Source organism: Convolutriloba macropyga, chromosome 11 (genome assembly GCF_964194025.1).
Source record: "Convolutriloba macropyga chromosome 11, txConMacr16.3, whole genome shotgun sequence".
In the NCBI taxonomy this organism is placed as follows: domain Eukaryota; kingdom Metazoa; phylum Xenacoelomorpha; order Acoela; family Convolutidae; genus Convolutriloba; species Convolutriloba macropyga.
In genome coordinates, this window is record NC_134478.1 from 15,383,849 (window position 1) to 15,404,512 (window position 20,664).

A 20,664-nucleotide genomic window follows, 5' to 3' on the forward strand; every position below is an offset into this window, starting at 1 on the left:
GATATTTTTCGGCTATGTTTGTCTTTTTCTATTTTTGTTTATAATTACCGATTAATATAAGTGAATTTGTTTTTTATTTCCGAATTTTTTTAACATCTTTTATTCTTTATCCTCTTCAAAATTGTTTTGTTTGTGCAATTGTTTATGTAAAAGTATTCTAAGGATTCTTATTCTTATTACAGATTGTTAATTATTTGAGCCACACCCTAGTTTTTCAATGTCAAGTGAAACTTTTGACGCAATTTTACTCCAACTTTTGATCAGATTTTAAAAACCATTGGCAGCTTACACTAGGCTCTGGCCTTCCTTATAAAATGAGATTATAAAAAAATGGTAAGTGAGCTGATGTTTCAGTGAAAAGTTGATGAAAATCCATGTTGTAGTCAGTGATCAACAAATATGAGCCTTATCTCACCTTTAGACAGCTTTCTTTTTACGAGTTTATCAACTTTGCGTTGGGGTATCCTTATAGTTATCTCAATTAGTTTGATATACCAGAGAACTAGCCTAGGAGACCAACGTCTTAGTAGTATGGCGTCAAAGGAAGCTCGTTTACTTCGTAAACCGATAAGGTGGTAACCTACTTTTGACGTTCAGTTTATATTCAAGAACTAATATTGAGGTTTGAATGATGGGGGTTTAAATCATAATTGGCCATTATTCATAATGATAACTTGCACTGTATCTTTTGGTTGGAATTGATGTCAATCATGTAGACGATCAATAAAAAGGAGAACATTTTATTATATACAATGAAATAAAAGAGTGTATAGGTTGACAAATAAAAGCCTTCATTTTTCAAATTTAAATTTTTTTCTTGAAGATGAAGTCACTTTTGCTATAATTGAGTTCCTTGAACATAAATGAAAGAAGAATCGCTTGAAGATTTCCTTAGTTTTATGGCAATTTTGCCATTTTTAAGATTTTGGGAATATTCATGGATTGCTAACCTTTTGAACATGAAATTTCCCAAATATTTTGATTTTCGTATGCTACAAAGAACCTTCTTTGACCGTTCTTTTATTTTTGATGCAGCATATTCTAAAATTTATGTGCTGGGAGTTTTCTCGCAATTATTTTCCAAAATAAGAAAACTAAAAAAAAACTAATATCCTGTCTAAATGTCTGATAGGCAATATTTTGTGTTTTAGATCCAGAAAACTATCGGATTTTTTTGTACGGTCCAATCTTATTCTTTTTCGAGTAAAGTTATCAGATTGTTGTTGATTAGTTTCAAGAAAACTACATAGTAATGAATGCGACTAATGACAAAGGCATTTGGAGTTAAGAGTGTTAATTGTTTGGTTGTACCTCCAGTGTGGATTAAAGGGCTTCATATTATATTCCATTTTATATAGATTGTGTTGACTTCATCTTTATCTGTTAAAAGTGATTCGATATGTACCCTAAGTATTTGTACCATTCGAACATTTTCCGAAAGTTTCAGATTTTCTATCAAAAAAGGAACTGTTTTCGAGGGGTTTAAAATTAGACTGTAATTTGCAAGAACAGAGTTCAAGGTTTTTCCAATGCTTCGTTTGCCTCTATCAAAGCATGTCTGGATGAAAAATAGGAGTATCGTCTAGATATTCCACTAATTGACAATTTTTTTAAATCTGAGATCATTTATATAAAAATTTTAAAAATTGGCCTAAAATCCAATCCGATTCAATGCCGCCAGCCTTTGTTTTCTGAAGACATTCGGACAAGTAGTGAGGTATCAATATTTAGGGGCTGGGGTTGATTCCTGTTTCTTCAAGCTTTGATGTTAAAATGTTGTGATTAAATGAGTCGAATGCTTTAGATTGATCTCGTAGTGCTCTTATTGTGCATTTGTTTTGTTAAATAAGAAATCTTTTGTTTTCAGTGCTAACTATTACAGCCTCCATTGTGAATTTTTCGATCGAAAACCAGACTCAGTTTTTGAGAGGATATTGTTTTCCAATAAAATTTCATTTTATGAGCAAATTTCTATTTGATCTCGATGTAATCTTGCAAAAGCTTTGGGAAGTGAAATAGTTATTGACATAGCGTTGTATTTTTCAGGGAAAGGCGAGCCCCTTTTTTGTATGGCGGTACAATAATGGCTTTCTGTACCAAAGTAATTACCTAGTTCAGAGAAACGATTATTTAACAAATTAAAGATAATTTTAACAAGTTTGAAGGTAATTTAACAAAAGTGCGCAAAAGTGCAAATATAACAAAAGTTTGATCTGCTCAGAAATCATAAGTGTTAAAAGAAGCAGTTTTCAAACTCTTAAAAATCTAAAGGGTCACAATAAAAAAGTACAATTATATTCTTTGCTCTGGAAAACATATGCTATGCTTTTTGTTTTTCTTAATATTGGTTTCCAATAAACACAAACTGGAGGTTTCATTAAACTTAGTTTTCATAGAAAAATTGTTGATCTTTTTTCTCATTACATCTTCAAATGAAAAAGCAGAAAGCAGACGGAATCCTATTTTCAGAGGCGATTAATTAAAATGATGGAAAATATGACACCGCCTAATGAGGACAAACCAGGTAAGAAACGGAAGACTGATGATGCACAAGATGAAGCTCCAAGTGCTACCAAGGGGAAGTTCCAGAAAAGCATCCAGAATAGCTTTGGCTTCAAAAATTCTTCAGACGTTTCCAGTGCTAGCAATATAACAGATTTACTAACAAGTGAGTATAAAGTCTTCCTTGATTTGGCTTAAGACGTATTTTAAGGTTTATTCATTCAAATGAGCTCCTGTTTAATGCGATGTGGTCTCTCAATTAAGGATAAGTGTAGTTAATTAAGGTTGGACATGATATAGATTAATCTGCATAAAACAGATGAGCTAATTTTTTATTGATAAATATCAACATTGGATTTTGAGTGAGTCGATTACTCACTCAATACTTTTCAGTCACAAAACTTTGTGACTTCAATATCATTACAATACTCAATAACTCGATTTAGAGGACTGTTATGAAAATTTTGCTCGGATTTGATTTGGATTGATGACGAATGTCAATTTAAAATTGGATGCAACGATTTTAGGGGTCAGCAGCGTATACAGAATGGAGTTTCCGCATGATTTTTCTCTACTTTGGAGATTTTGTGTGCAGATCTGTCCTTCGTGTCCTAAGAAAGCTCTGCTAGACCCGTTGGGAGTTTCACTATGCGGACCATACGACATCTTGAGTGGCAAAGAGATTTCGGAACCTTTTCTACATTGCAGGTTAGTAGATAAAATATAGCACATTGTTTTTCCGTCTAAAAATTTGCACATTCTTAAGATTTTAGACTCCTAGTTTTTGCAATTAAATTGCCTGATAAATGTTTGATTCTGTTGATTAAATATTTTCTTGGTTAACTATTGCTTGCCGAAAAGTTGGCTGATTTTGCAGTGCAACGTTTTTAGAGTTGTCCTCATTTGTATTTCAGCCCATGTCTAGTATGATTTTACCTTGCTAACTTCCTTGCTCTGAGCTGCCTCAATTTTATTGTCAATCGAGGTTCAATCTTTTTCAAATTTATTTGATGATTGATGCTTAACGCATTTAGCGATACTAACGATCAGAAGCTTTAAACTTTTTCGTAATTTCGTTTTTTGTTAATCCAGTTAGGTTTTCAAGTTAGTTTGTTTATCTGTTGTTAATATTTTATTACGCCTCAGCCAAGTAACTTTTTTGCAGTTGTAGGATATATGGCGATTATAAAATTGTTTTTACGTGAAGTAAATGAAAGAAAAAATAAAAGCGCAAGTGATGAGGTTTGTTCACTGTGATATCCTTGGATATCAAGTAGTCCTGAAAAGGATTGTTTTGATGATCATAGAGTTAATAAACATTTGGTTGTTTTAAGTTACATTTCTTAACCGGTACATTTAAATTATAAAATTATATTTGTTGTTAAATTTACTATGCTGTAAAACTATTGTACTCAATGCCCATATATGCTTCTGTTGAATCCGGATAAATGTTTATTGAATGCACATAACAAAAGTAACTCACTGAAAGCTATTAATTTATAAGAGAGAGAGAGAGAATAAAGTCTTGAGAACAGTTGGTTGTTTTAAAGAGAAGAAAACCGTTGCAATTAAATTGCCTGATAAATGTTTGATTCTGTTGATTAAATATTTTCTTGGTTAACTATTGCTTGCCGAAAAGTTGGCTGATTTTGCAGTGCAACGTTTTTAGAGTTGTCTCATTTGTATTTCAGCCCATGTCTAGTATGATTTTACCTTGCTAACTTCCTTGCTCTGAGCTGCCTCAATTTTATTGTCAATCGAGGTTCAATCTTTTTCAAATTTATTTGATGATTGTTGCTTAACGCATTTAGCGATACTAACGATCAGAAGCTTTAAACTTTTTCGTAATTTCGTTTTTTGTTAATCCACTTATGTTTTCAAGTTAGTTTATTTATCTGTTGTTAATATTTTATTACGCCTCAGCCAAGTAACTTTTTTTGCAGTTGTAGGATATATGGCGATTATAAAATTGTTTTTACGTGAAGTAAATGAAAGAAAAAATAAAAGCGCAAGTGATGAGGTTTGTTCACTGTGATATCCTTGGATATCAAGTAGTCCTGAAAAGGATTGTTTTGATGATCATAGAGTTAATAAACATTTGGTTGTTTCAAGTTACATTTCTTAACCGGTACATTTAAATTATAAAATTATATTTGTTGTTAAATTTACTATGCTGTAAAACTATTGTACTCAATGCCCATATATGCTTCTGTTGAATCCGGATAAATATTTAATGAATGCACATAACAAAAGTAACTTACTGAAAGCTATTAATTTATAAGAGAGAGAGAGAGAATAAAGTCATGAGAACAGTTGGTTGTTTTAAAGAGAAGAAAACCGTGATCCACCACTCCGAAGAGCTTTAAGAGCTCAGGCTGAAAGTTAGACAAGATTATTAGTTGGTGACAGAAGTAAAACGGTTGATCTTACCTTCCATTGAAACTTTAAACTTCTGATCTTTTATTTCTCATTATTTCGGCCAAAGTCAAATTGTCATCATCGCTTTCATCAGAGAGCTAAAAATTCATTCAAATTATTAACAAGCCATGCAAGTCATGCAAATTAATATTTTCAAAAGCTAATTGTTGAAAAGATTGAAAAAACACTTGTTGGATAACTTGCAATTTGTATTATTTGTTGCTGTGGAAATTCGTTATTGAGAATTATTAAGAACGATTTTTATTGAAAACGGCTCTTACTATAAACACGGATCATCAACAGACGACAACCATAAACAGGCACAAAATGAGAAGAGGCCACACAATAAAACAACCGGATTTGGGAAGAAAGGAAGAAAACAGTTGGCTAAGAACTGCAAAGGGCTGAGAACTACAGAGAACAGCCAGAAACGGACTTCAAAAGCTAGTAAGTTTACAATGTAGTAAAACCAATTATCTCAGTGTAGTTTATATATGTCATCAAGTGCTTTCACTGTCAATCTATCCATAGCTAATCACTCCGTGCTGTCAGTGCTTAACTAGTCATCTTTTGAAACATTTAAAAGGGTTTTTGATAGGCGCATACAAGTAAAATACCGACTCTCTCCTCCTTATTTATTAGGATAAAAGTTAAAGAAAATATAATTTAACAAAACGCATGGCTTAACCACATATCTCTCTCAGCCCATTCTCGGGCCTCGAACGTGAAAATTGGCGCGAGTTTGAAGCTTTATTACGCAGTATCATAGCAGTAACAGCAGTCCCTAATGATCAACAAGCAAACTTCTAGCGACTTCACTTAAAAGACGGAGCCCTTAGATTTTTTCTAAAACTAGCTGAAGCTACTCAAAACAACTCAGAAAATGCACTCACAGCACTAAGAAATCAGTATTGTGACCCAAATTTTAGAGAAGTTCATGCAATAAAGTTAGAGAACTTTAAGTTTATACCGGGAAAAACAACGCCAGAGGACCTTCTAGTACGGATTCAAACATGCGCACATCAAGCTTACCCAGATCATATTTTGCCAGTTGTAGCGCCAGCTGCAATTGACGCAGATAGTCCTAGGTTTGACAGCGAAACCGCTGTAAATGCGGAAAGGTTAGCAAGCGCAGGCAGAAACAGAGAAAGTCAAATTAAAAGAGCATTTATCAGAGCAATGCCAAACTGGCTACGCTTTAAACTGTTTGAACTTCCTGAAAATGCTACCCCACAAGAAGCATGTAACGCAGCCCGAAAAAATTTAGTTTTGAAGGACCTTTGTCCCACAGATGAATGGTCACCAGGATCAGTTCGCGAAATTCAACAAGGAGTTACTGAGAATTTAGTAAATGCGCTCACAAAAATGGGCCAAGCACAAGATTCAATAGACAAAAATTTCGGAACTGACACGTAATTTTGTTGATAGTCAAACCCGACAAGAAGGAAGCTCGCAGAAAAACATTACTCAGAACATACAAGGTGGCGGAAAATTTTTTAAACCGCGAAATTGGAATAACTCAGGTCAGCGTTCGTTTAGACCAAATAACAATCAGTGGGGCTACCAAAATTATCAATAAAATACAAATAGACAAAAACTTCCAAGAAATAGAAACCTACAATGGCAATTTGCATTCCAAACATCTCCCCAGTAGTTTTACCAGAACCAATTTCCAGCACCAAATCAATATAATCAACAAACAAGTCAGAGCCAATTTTCCGAGCAAAACCCCCAGGTTTCCCAAAGTTTCCAGACAACAGATCAGAGTTTCCACTACCCACATGTGCAATCGGCACCAAAAATATGCTTCAAATGTGGATATCCCAACCATTTAGCAAAGGACTGTCAAACTTCAAGTAACCAAAATGCTAATCAGTACAAATCTGAAACGTTACCGTTTCCGATGCAAAAAAACTAACTAAGCCACAGCCAAATGAGTCCAATAAAAAACAAAAGAATATAAAAAAAACTCAAAAAATTCATCATAATCATCATGTAGAGTCATCATCTATAAATGCTGTTATAACGTTAGAAGGAGAAGAATTCTATGTTCAAATTAATTTCTTGAAAAATTTTAAACGTCGAGCACTACTTGATACAGGAGCAACAACAAGTGCATTGTCGGAGTCAGTTTTATTGGAGCTACAGAAAAACAGCGTAATAAATAAAAGCTCTTATTGTGAACCAAAATTCAGTCAAGTTAAAACAGCATCAGGCCAAGAAATGAACATTGATAAACAAGTGTCAGTCGATTTCCACATCGGAGACTACAAGTTCGCAGAAGACTTTTTAGTGCTACCTAAAATGAATAACATAATTATTGGAAATTCATTTTTCATAAAATGTAATATCCAAATTTGAGACAAAATACTCAAGTTTGAAGACGTCTGTTCATTTGAATGAACTCAAACCTGTATCAGGCAGACGTAGAATATTGAAACCTTGCAAGTTCAATTTAACTGCTGCAAGAAAAATAACTATTGAAGCACAGTCACAGAGAGTCTTAGAATGCAAATTTGAGGACTCACAGCCTGAAATCAAACATTGTAGTAGAGTCGTTAAGCCTCAAAAACAGTTTGAAACAGATAAAGAGTTAGCTCAGCAATAGTAACAACAACTGAGACAAACACAGTTTTTCTCCCAGTTATAAATTTCAACACTCACCCAATTACAATAAAAATAAACACACCAATAGAACAATTTAAAGTTTTAAACTTCCAGGAGTTACAAAAACTTCAGCATGTTAGTGCAGATACTATACAATTAGCAAAACTGAGAGATGAATCAAACTACTTAGCAGAAGTTAACAAATTAATAGAAATACCAAAAGCGCAACAAATTGAGAAACCAGCACCAGAATACGAGAAATTTTGGTTTCCAACTCCGGAAAACTGTCCAGACATAACCTGTCTATCAAATTGGCAAAAACAGGTATATGATGAAATAAGTGAGTACAGAGAAAGAGAAAAAATTAACCCAATAGAAAATCAGAGAGATAGGAATGAGTTTTTACAACATTTTTCTTGGCAAGACTCAATCTTATCAGACACAGAGCGTAAACAAGTTGAACAACTCCTAGTAGAAAATTTTGACGTATTTGCTAAACACAGATTTGATGTTGGCTACAACTCCGAACTGCAAATAAAATTGACACCATCACATGAGTTACCTGTGTATTTACAAAGCCTTCACACTCCAATTCATCTTAGAGACGAACTTCTGACTGAATTAGCTTTGATGCACTACTTTGGACTAATAACAACTTTGTCAAACTCAAAGTACGGAGGTCCTATTTTTGCACAACGTAAAGAATCGGGTAAACTCCGCATTCTCATTGATCTCCGTCGAATAAACCATTTACTACGAAACGACTACCTAAATTTAAAGTTTCCAATTTCAGATATGCAAGATGCAGTTAATCATTTTGCTGGAAAGAAGCTATTCTGCAAGCTTGATTGCTCTCAAGCTTACCACTGTGTACAGATGGCTGATGATGTTTCTGTACAACTACTATCATTTAACTTCGCATCTCGAACTTACGCATATAAGTGTCTCGCACAAGGATTAAGCAAATCAGTAACTGGATTCAGCGCTTTTATTAGACATTACCTGGATCCTTGCCTAACAGCAAATGTGTGTACCCAATATATGGATGACATAGGAAGTGGAGCTGAAATTGTTACCGAACTTCTGAGAAATCTTGAGCAAATAATTGATTGTGTCAGAAAATCGGGGTTAGAACTCTCACCCAAAAAATGTATATTTGGAACAACCAAAATTAAATTTTTGGGAAACATACTTACGCCAGCTGGAATTCAACCAGAAAGTAAGAAAATAGATAAATTTCTGTCAAAAATGAAAATGCCACAGACCGTAAAGCAGGTAAAGAGATTGATTGGATTTGTCCAGTTCTTTCGCAATCATATACCTAAGCTAAATGAAGTCTTGATACCTTTTTACGAACTTCTCCAAAATTCAGCATTTTTTGCAACAAGTGATCGTCATCAAGAAGCTCTAGAACAGATACGTAATGCCTTGAGGAAAGCAACAACTGTTGTACTCAGATTTCCAAAACCAGGGCTCCAGTATGTTATATTATATGACGCAAGCTACCATGGAGCTGGATACGTACTTCTAACTGAAGATTATCTGAAAGATGACAAACACAAAGAACAGAAAACATATGCTCCAGTTTATTTCGGCTCGAAACTATTTAACAAAGCACAGCTTAAATTGTCAATCTTCTGTAAAGAATTTCTTGCATTATATTTCGCATTGGAAGAATTTTCTCACTATATTTGGGTAGCAGAAAAGCAAGTTTTAGTTTTCTCAGATAATAAAAGCCTAACCCAGTTCTTCAAGGCATGAACACTTCATCCTTCGCTTTGGGGATACTTGGACAGAGTACTAGCGTACAATATTGCCTTAGCACACATTCCAGGTAAAGCAAACGTTACCTTCAGAGCAACATTACCCAAGTGATGTAATGCAAATTGATATTATAGGTCCGTTTGACAGTAATCAATGCAGATTTGCACTAACAGCAGTCGATGTATTTTCTAAGTACATTTTTGCCATTCCACTTTCAAACGCAGATGCACCAACAGTAGCAAAGTCCTTAGTTTCCATTTTTTAAGACATAGTTACATACCGTACATGATAATAGCAGATTTAGGCTCAGTTTTCACTTCTGACTTTATGCATGAATTAGCGAGTCTTCTCGAGATCAAACTAAGACATGCAACCCTTAAACATGCACAATCAGTGGGAGTGGTTGAGCGATCTCACCTTTCTATGAAAAGAATCCTTAGATTGGATTCAAATCAAACAGGCAGTGACTGGCATAAATGGTTAGACATAGCAGTGTTTATACATAACACATCTTACTCCTCAGCTATAGGGTGCTCAACAACCTTAGTCTTTCATGGCCGAGAACCTCATAAAACACTGGATGTTAGATTTAACATCAAAGCCATTCAAGCAGCCATGCCAAGTTCAGACTTTCTTGTTACCTTACAAGATGCAATGACACAACATTTTTCTCGAGTCAAAGAGAAACTTGTCACAATGTATCACAAGAAGTTATTACGATGACAAAGCGGAAGCTAAACCCTTAGAATTATTTTCCTATTGTCTTTTGTTTAATCCGCGCTTAGTAAATCAATCTGATCTTAGTCACAAAGCAGTCCAAATTTGGCTCCCGCTATACAGAGTTGAAAAAGTTCTTACAAACTCTAACTATCTGATCCGAAAAGTTGAAACGCCATTTGCGCAATGTGTTCATAGGATCAGAATACGACCAATAGTACCACAGACCAGAATAGACAATATTGATACATTAACAACCAAATTTGTTGCAGACCCCAGTTTGAGCAAATTTAGACAAGAACCTCAACTTTTTGACGAAAAAGTTGGGAAATTGTTCGAAGAAGAGTACTATGAAGATGGAACAACAAGCAGTAACGAAAACGGTCTTAACACCCCTTCAGCGCAAGTATATTGGAGTTATCCTATAGGTCATCCAGAACCAGCACTACCAAACGGCCCTGGAACACCACCAAGGGCACCAAGTCCCCCAAATATTTTTGAACCGCCGGAAGTACAATCTGACGAAGAACTAGTCCTATTTGTTGACGATGCAGCCCCTGCTGAACCATTTGAGGATCTATCAGTTGCCAATCGTAGTATTGATGAGTCTGAGGAGCCATTAATAACAATACAAGGCCATAACAATGTATTGAAAATTGAAAGTCCAAGATCAACAAAATCAAAATTCCCATTAGAGATGCTAACTGGAGCAGAGGACCTGATTCACCGGTCAGCACTACGCCAACCCCATCACCAGTGGCTAGCAATCTTCGTAGGTCGTCGCACATACCCAAAATGCCAATACCAATCTACACAGAACCAAAAATTTCAAAGGAAAAAAGAGTAACATTCAAAGAGCCTTCAACTTCGAAATCAAACAGAGGAGATAGATCTCGTAAAACTCAAACGGTAGATGAAGCACTGAGCGAATTTGGTATGCGAGACTATAGCTCTATAGGTGATCTAGCAAAAACTATAGAAAAACGTAGAAAAGAAATGGAAAACGAGAAAACAAACAACCCGTCAACTTTGATAGAATCAAGTTCAAAGCAAGATACTTCAAAAAAAAACAAGTCCAAAAAAGCAAACTCAGTAGTTCTACGCAATCTCTGACAAAAGGGGACTACCCTTGTTTTGAGCTATGCAATATAATTTGCATGAGAGCGGAAATGAAAGAAATAAACGGCAATATTGTACAAAGTACATTTTCTGATTCATTTTTTTCGAAACTTGGCAAAATCTTGCAAAATTTTGTCCTAACTTGGTAAATAATGACGTACCAACTAACAATAACCTTGCACCCGGCTCAATACGTGTTCATTACGATAGTTACTCGGACCGATTTGTATATAATCTCACCATAAAACAAAAAGTTTCGAAAAATGAGTTGATAGCAAAAGTTTACCAATCGCTCATTTTACTAAGAAACCATGCCGTAGAAAATCGTTTGACCCATATTTTTGTACCAAGACTAGGCATTGATCTCGACGTAGTGCCCTGGCAAGCAGTGAAGCAATTTTTTCAGAATATCTTTGGACAAACAGCGCTAAAGGTTGTGATAGTTTTTGCAACAGCAATTATTTGAACTTGAATATCTCGCAAACTTAACAACAATTTCGATCAAACATTAGAAAAACATGGCCCCCATGGCTTCATCTTATTATGTGTCAATAATTACAGCCAGTTTGTACCATTTGGGCAAATCAATTAAAATATCAAAAAATCACAAAACTGAAATTTTTGACCAAACTTTGAAAAGCAAATAAATTACAACTGATAGATAGATGACCTCAAAAAAGCGCTTAAATCTCCTTACAATATGCCGTGGGGAAGCAGGGTAACAAAAAAATGCAAAAGTTTGTGTCAAAAACTCAAGAAAAACGAAAAAACCACCCAAAATGTAGAAAAAACGCAAAAACTGCCCGTTTTTGCCCAAAAATACGCAAAGTTCTATGTGAAGGCATCCCTGTAGGAACACCAAACCCTACCATTGTTCCTGTGACTGCCTGCCACGTTTGCTGAAATTTGAACAATAACTTACGAGTTATTAGCTTTTTGTCAAAAAGAGAAAAAAATGGAAAAATTAGAAATTTAGGATTTTTCCATTGGCTATTTTCCCAACTTATAATCACACTAGAGTCCCGTCTTGAACCATACTAAAAGGAATTAGGAACAACAATTCCCTATCTATTATAAGTTAGGAGAACTGACCACCAAAAATTGCCAAAAATCGGATCCTAAAAAGTGCGATTTTCAATGCAAAGGTAGCCCTAGAAAACTGAAAAACAAATCACCATTTCTGACTACACTCAAATTAAGTTCACATCAATACCTCACTACATGCAAAAAATCTCCTTAAAATTCGCTTTATTTGCAGAGTTATACATCTTTCGTGGTCAAAAATTTTCAGACCTCAAAAATCGCCATTTTTGCCGAATTTCGATATCTTTACAACCAATATAAAAAAACACATTTTAGCTTGTTTTTTTTGGCCCAGTATCGAACTTGGTTAGCACAAAATTAAAGCCACACCAGTGTAAGGTCAAATGTTGTTAATTTTTTGAATTTTGAACTTTAATCGGATGTCCAAATTTTGACCCCGAAACTTGGGTGAAAAATAGGCAAATTGCAAGTTATCTCACAAGTTACTGGTTAAATCAACGCAAAAACCACATCACAACTACGCTCTAATCTGATTGTTAACTAGAAACTCAGTTAGCATGCAGTTAAAGCCCACCATCAAAGCAAATTTTCACTCCAACCTGTTAATACTAGATGTGAAAAATAGCTTAAATTTTGCAACTTACAAACAGAGAAGCTACAGGCCCTTCTACACGGCGAGTTTGCCTCCGTTGTTGAAACCTACCCTGAGTTATAGCCTTCCTCGCTTTTTCTTGCTGTTGGGGGCTAATAAATGTAGAGACTGAGAGTAACGAAGTCCATTGGTTGTCTTGCGCAGGAGTCAAAACACAATGGTAACATCCAAACGGTAAATAAATAGTGTCACCAGGAAGCTGCAACCCCTGCGCGCAGCTAGTTTTGAGCTTTGGTAATAACATTAAAAGGCTCTCAAGAGTTCCACTTAGCCTCTCGAAGTCACTGGCTAACTTTCCAGGAGAAAGAAAAATCCATAACTTTTTTGAGGTGCCGTGAAGGGTTATAAAAGCGTCTGCAGGATCTTCCCAGTCGCAATGAAAACTTGTATACTGCTTGCCGCAGCTTAAAACATTAAACCCAAATGACCAGGGTGCTTTTGTGTAACCATCAGGAAGTGAAAAATTAATAAAACTCTCCGTTTTCAAAGGTAAACAATCATTATAGATAGGAGTTTTAAAATAACCAATTTTCTCTTGATTGCATGTTAACTTCTTTAGAACTGTCGAAAATTTTGATGCACTATACAAAGACTGCTAAAACGACAAACAAAAACGATGATAAATTGCCTAGCCCATACTAAAAATCTTTAAAAAAATTGAACTTCTATACTTACATCTAAATTTTTGTCCGTGTAACGAATTAAAGGCTCGCGAATAATAAAGGGCTGATTTCGTACAATTTCATGCCCCAAGCCTTCCCTTACAGTAGGAATTTCACTTCTTACAGTCTCAGAAACGGCCTCAAGTTTATCCGTTGGATCTCAAATACGCCAATCTAGAGTAGTAGCGAAAAGAAGCAAATAGCCAAGCCAAATTAACTAAACACACGAACACAATTGCTCAGAAATTTCAAATTTCCCCGCATGTAACGATAAAACAACACACGTTACGTTAACGCAACAGACTCAGTACAAGTGCTTAATAATGACCTCATGTAAGATTAAACCCATCATACGTACTTAACAACAAACATGCTGTATACTGCTTGTAACTACTTAACAACTTCGTGGCTAAATTTAAATGCAAGAAACATACGCAGTCAGAATCTAAATTTGTCATCCTATTTTCCCAGTCTCCGGATCAATGATCGCATACTTCTTAGCGCTGCAGAAAGAATTATCAACAGAGGCAATAGCAAAATGAGCACGATCCAGGAAAAGTCATAAGACTGTTCTGATTGCACATCAGCTGGAAGCGCAGCAACAGGACATATTGGAGCTTGATCCCGAGTGGAAAAAATTGTCAAGCCTGATTGATCCCATTAATGGGTTCCATTTAAGCAACAGAGTACGCCGAATACCCCAAAGGAAATGTTGAAACTTTTTTAACTGAAAAACTCAATCCACTTTTAGCTACCAATTTCTTCAGATCGGAACGAAGTCTACTGAAGTGAACAAAATAAATTTAAGTAGAAAAGATATGGAAAAAGGAAAACGCTAGAAGTGATTAAAATTTATTATGACAAAACACTCAGTGATAAACATTGCAAAACAAAGCACCAAAAACAAATCAAGATCACAGGATCATCAGTAATCTCTGTTGCTCTCATCACAATCATCCGAATAGTTTTCTATCATTTGTCTCATGGTCCACCTAAGCAGTACGAATATAAATGTTTTTAGGAAAATGCGCTTAACCCGGTTGGTGGGATGCAGCATAATTGCTGCAATACTGTTTGAAATCGATAAAAACATGGCATTCACGCAAATTGAGGAAAATCGAGAAAACGCAGAAAGTTTGTCAAAAGGAGTAATATTCCACGAAAATTCGAAGATTCTCCTAGTGGAAAAATGTGTTCCTGTTATATTTCTCGTTCCGTTCCCGCAGTACCATTTTACAGTGAAGGCAGATCTTGAAAAACTGCTAAGAAAACTTAAAAACATGTGGCATAAACCATCTCTTTTCTGTCCTCTAAATTTTTCCACAAACTTTCAACATAATACGACTGAATTCAACGTGGATTGGATTCTGCGAAAAATTGAGAATGAATTGGCAATTGCTAGAACAGAGGTTAGCTACCTGCATAAGGAAACACAGCATTTCTTGGAGTCAATACAAGACACAGTTCCTAATCGCAAAACGAGCAGCGCCAGTTCTGGCAGGATTGGCGGCAATCGGACTTTTTGGAGGAAGAATTGCCTTCGGATCATCTGGTAGCTGCGGAATTATTGGAGTATTTGGAGGTTGTCACGATAAATCGAAGAAAAACGCAGAAAACATTCAAAAACTGGCCGACTATACAGAACAGATAGCGACCTACGTCTCACTTGTAAAATCAGAGACAGACGACAAATTCTTTCTCATTTCGAATGAACTGGCCACTCAGCACAAGATTCAAAATGAACTTATTGAGAACCAGAACACAAACTGGGAAATAATTCAAAAGCAGTTCGATTTTTTCGAGAAAAATGTTAGATTGCTTCAAGATTGTGACCAATTACTTTTTTCAAATCAGCAGATAAACTTTAATTTTGACACTTAGGCATCGTTACTCAATATGATATACTCAGATGTCAGAAGCTATAGAGCTGCACTTACTGGATTTTGCATGAATCTACTCAATTCAATACCAACACTGTTACAGAAAAGATTACCGATGTCCTTAGTACCTCGAGATTACCTAATGAACATTCTAGACTATGTTGCACGCGAACAGATGAACGCTCGTGACCGACTGACCCTAGCAATTCCCATGGATGATCTCCTGTCTTACTATAATGCAGAACTGTTGACGGATGCACTATCGATTAAGGAAGGGCTACTTTTAACCCTTGCGATCCCGTTGGCTTCTCGTCAAACAGTTTTCACAGTTTTTACTGCAAAAATTGTACCAATGTCACAAAAAGACACTGGACGTGCAATTAGATGGAAAATAGAAGCTCCATACTTAGCCGTATCATAGGACTCTGTGGAAACAGCAGTGCTAAGCAAAGATCAACTAGGAAAATGTTTAGGATCTTCCAACTACAGAATTTGTCATGAGACAATTCCAACGGAGTTGGGACACTCCTCATGTCTAGCCACACTTTTTTTGGGAACGACTATGGACGCCTTACTAACGTGTCCAACCGAAAATGTTTCACCAGTGATAGAGGCAGCAGAAAACCTAGGATATGGTATCTGGGTAATCTTGTCAGCGACGGACACATTTACCATGCGAGAGTCTTCCATGGATAGTTCAAACGCTTTCCAAGTCAGAACTTACCCTGGTTGCCAAATATGTATTATCGCATTGGAATGTGGTAAGCAAATTACGACTCCACACTTGAAAATTAAGATCTGACCTAGGAAGCTGTCACAAGATTCCAGCAATTAAAATTCAAGTAGAACTTTCTGACCCTCTCCAGCATTTATTGACTGAAGCGCCAGAAATAGACCAACTCCCATATTTCAACAATAAAGATCAGGCCAGTCTTACTCTTATTAGACAAGTGCAAGAAAAATTAGTAAAAATACCGTCAATGAGAAAAACAGAAAACCTTGCACAGATAGCCAAGCCAATCGCCATTCAAATGACACATTTGAAACCTGTCTTGAGTAACACCTTTGAGAGCTACATGCCGTTTAAATACGCGCTCCTTATGGGAGTGGTATCATTCTTAGTTTCATTGGCCTTGCACTTACTATGCATGTATCTTTATAACAGATTTAGCTCTGTACGCCGTTTAGTCCCGAACTTTATGAAGGTAGGTAAACAAAAGGTTCCAGTCAAACCAATGGTCGTAGTGGACAGAACTCACTTTCGAAAAATAGCAGGAGAGTGAGATAAGTGGGAAAAGCGTGCACATGTTGTCATGAAAAAGTCCAAATCGGAAAACAGCCTTAGAGCCCCTGACAATGAAAGGGAGGAAGAGCTTACGGAGCGGAGAAAAAGTCTATGCTCGGTATATACAAAAGGTGACTCCATAAACGACTTCGAAGAAGTCAATGTGTAAATTTTTCATTTATAAAATGTCTATCCTTCTATATTTGAAACTTTCTGTAAATCATTCATTAATATTGCAAAAAATTTGGACTCAATTAAGCTGTGGTAAATTGGTGTAAAGACATATCTGTAGCCGTATATTCTTAATTTTTTTTTGAAAAAATAATATGCTGAAAGCAAAAAAAGAGGGAGCTAGTGTGATATCCTTGGATATCAAGTAGTCCTAAAAAGGATTGTTTTGATGGTCATAGAGTTAATAAACATTTGGTTGTATTAAGTTACATTTCTTAACCGGTACATTTAAATTATACAAGTATATTTGATGTTAAATTTACTATGCTGTAAAACTATTGTACTCAATGCCCATATATGCTTCTGTTGAATCCGGATAAATATTAAATGAATACACATAACAAAAGTAACTTACTGAAAGCTATTAATTTATAAGAGAGAGAGAGAATAAAGTCTTGAACAGTTGGTTGTTTTAAAGAGAAGAAAACCGTGATCCACCACTCCGAAGAGCCTTGAGAGCTCAGGCTGAAAGTTAGACAAGATTATTAGTTCCACGACTTATGTTAACTGAAATTTTTTGAGTGCACAGATTTGTTTTTGTGCTCTGAGCGAGCTACTAATAACTTGTGTTAGTGGGAACATAGTTCGCGGGAGGTTAATGCAATTAAAGTTTGAGCTGAACCCGAGCTCGAACTGCCAGCGGTTTCCGAGAACTTTTTCTAGCCTATTCAGACCCAAATTTTGCTGCTCCAAAGTAGCATATTAGTTTTTGGTTTATTTTTTCAGTAGTCATTGGACTTGTAAGAATTTTTTCTAAAGTCTTGCCTAAAGTGTCTAGTTTTTTTGCCAAGAAGTTTACCCAGTATATAGCTCAAATTATGCTTGGCTTTATTTTCTTACAGTATTGGAGAAAGTGTTGGAACAATGTTATCTAGTTTGTAAAATGACATTTAACTACTTCAGCATTCAAAATAATTTTAAGTAGTTGTTTTGATTGCGCTGAAACGAACGCATTGTATCTTCTGTTGATCAAAGTGATTTTGTGGATTCATTTTATTGTGTCGTCTGTAGTCTTTCTTGAACATGAACTTCTGAATTTTGAAAAGAACTGTTTTTGTATAGAAGGTAGAGGCATATAACAGACCGGTTGATAAAAATTAATTTCCTCTGAGTTTTTAAAGTTTCCTTCGTACTTTTGCTGATGGTCTTTAAAAAAATGTCAATGCTCCGTAAACAGCGGTGAGTTGAGTTGAACGTGAAATCTGCCACGTCCATCTCGCCTCTATAGTCTCAAGTAATTATTCGAATTGTGAATTCAATAGTTTGTGATCAAGTTAAATAGTTTATGGGGGACTCAAATCACTGCTTACGGAAAACTGGCAAAAATGTTTATGCATTTTCTGCCGAAGTACTTATGGAATTCTTCTAGATTGTCTCCTACAATTTAAACTCCATCTCTTTCCACTTGATTCATATGAAATTGGAAACGGTCCTCAATCGGAATTGTACCAAAATACTTTTTGAAATCGGAATTGTACCAAAATGCTTTTTGAAATCTGGTCAAATGCAATTCATCTGTTGAATTCCATTTTTCGTATCTATTCCATTTCTAAAATTTACGCGTGAGAGATCACCCTGAAAGATCATGTTCGGACACTCTGTTTTTTTTGGGACGAAGTGAACCAGTTAATTCTGCAATGAACTTGATATTTTATGGCTTTGCAATATATAATTTCATATAATTATAAGGCAAATACTTAATTTCGCAGATTTAAGTTTTTTGCGCTTTTCTTTTTATAAATTGTTAAAACTCACGTATATTTCGCTACATAACAGATCCCAATTTTTATTGAGTTTTTTTTGCTTCAGATACTACCTTGATCCACCTGAAGTACAAACTGTCTTAACAGCTTCAAACAGCAGTGAGCAACTACATTACGGCTACTTCCGAGATGATCCTAACAAAATGCCAGCTTTTGTTGTGTCCGCGAAATCTTCCAAAGACTGTGTTCTAAGATACGCTGGTGACAACTTACTCGAATTTATCTACAAAGAAATCAACTTAAAATTATCTAAGGTTTCAACTGACAGCTCTGTTTCTAACGAGAGAAATAAACTAACAAATTTGAAGTCAAAATTGGAAAAGTTTGCTGCTACTTGTGATCCCGTTGTGCAATTAAACTGTAAGGAAAAGAATTTCCGAGATCGCAAAAGGAAATCTCAAGGAACGACTTTTCACAAATTGGGAATTTCCGTTTACGTCAAAAATGACATTGGTTATCGCCCTATTCATCACGATGACGCAACATTACGTAAGATGATGCAAAAAGTTGCGCAATGCGAATCGCAGTCTGAACGAGTTGCTGCATTTGGACCATTACATGAACAAATAACCTTCGTTCAATTTGCGAATGATGAATCAGATTTTGGTATGGGCTTGGAATTGGGGCTGAATTTTTTCCTCCAGGGAGCGGAATGTTTTCACAAAGCGGCGGGGAAGCTACTGCCTACTGCGTATAAGTTTTTGAAAAGAGATTTGTACGCCGAAATAATTGAGAAACATCTAGCCAAGCGCGAGAAAGATCCAACCAATATCTTGTATCTCAAGTAATTTTGCAGTGATATTGACTTTGAGAATGATGCTTTTCAGGTGTTCAAATTGTCTTTTCTATTTTTGATTACAAGTTTAATTTAGTGAACAGAGACTTTGTTTTCGATTGTAGCAATTGCAACTTGCTTGATTGAAAAGTTTCAACAATCGACCATTGGGAGTTTGAGTTCGCATGCACCTCGAAAATAGCTTTTTTTCGGTGACATTGTTGTATTTTTGGTATAGTTATCTTTCATAGAAATGAAAATATGACGGCTATTTTTTGTCCACGCTGCAATGGAAAACAAAATTTTTGCAATAGCAGTTTTCGAAGTAACTGAAATGCTTGGGGAAATGACTTTTTGTCCCTGCATCACAAATTGCCTTAAACTTATCAATTGACTCAGTTCACTGTTTGAAGTGTGAAGATTTTAAAATTTCGGAAAATAGTTGTTACAAAGGGATAAGAAATAATGTAACAAAATGATGAATGAAAGGAAAAGATGCAAAGTTCAAGGATGGAGTTTACTCATTCTTCAATATTTTTTACTTCGTTTTTTGCGTCACAATAAATTTGTACCTAACCCTGACGATTTTTAAAATAATTTTGTGCGACATGAAAAGTAAGAGTTTTGATGAGATTTTTAAAAATTTTCTGTTCAATTTGTATTTCTATGGGTTTTGGTTGTTAATTGCTCTTGAACGCAGTTCATAGCAATTATTGTAAACGTGTGTGTCTTTTTTATGCAAATTTTTCGCTTGACAGTTTTGCGCTTTTCTTCTAGATCATTCTTTGACTTCTCAAGTGATTTTTTCACGCTTTCGTTCTTCATTTTTGAGTGATCTCTATTGCTCTGAAGTAAAGCTAATATAAATCCGGTTGCAGAATAAGTGAGGTATGTGATCTGTAGCGCAGTGGTTAGTAGTTGTGGCTGTTGATCGGGAGGGCAGTGGTTCGAATCCCGGCGGGGGAAAAGTTTTTTGCACCCATAATTTGATCTAGGCTACAGCCCCTGAATTAATTTGCCTCGCCTGTCGTTCAAGAGCAATTTTTCCGACATTTGTCGGTTTATGTTTCAATTTTCAGCTCTCCTTTTTTACATCTCAACCATTGCTTGGTTTGTTGTTTTAAAAATGACATCATTCTCTGGGAGTAATGTTCTTTTAGACTGATTATTTGTGATATAAGGCAATCCCTATACAATCTTTTGCCTGGCGATATTGCAATTGTGTCTCGAGAAAGGTTGTTAGTC

The 20,664-nt window shown here is 35.6% G+C and overlaps 1 protein-coding gene across 1 annotated transcript; it reads left to right on the forward strand.

Moving 5' to 3' along the window:
• The first annotated feature begins 2,442 nt into the window (after positions 1 to 2,442).
• On the forward strand, positions 2,443 to 19,531 carry LOC142350051 (histone PARylation factor 1-like). Its single transcript, XM_075401965.1, has 3 exons — positions 2,443 to 2,668; positions 3,030 to 3,210; positions 18,691 to 19,531. Exons 1-3 carry the CDS (start codon positions 2,485 to 2,487, stop codon positions 19,430 to 19,432), a joined length of 1,107 nt encoding a protein of 368 aa, XP_075258080.1. The 5' UTR covers positions 2,443 to 2,484; the 3' UTR covers positions 19,433 to 19,531.
• The last annotated feature ends 1,133 nt before the right edge of the window (positions 19,532 to 20,664 follow it).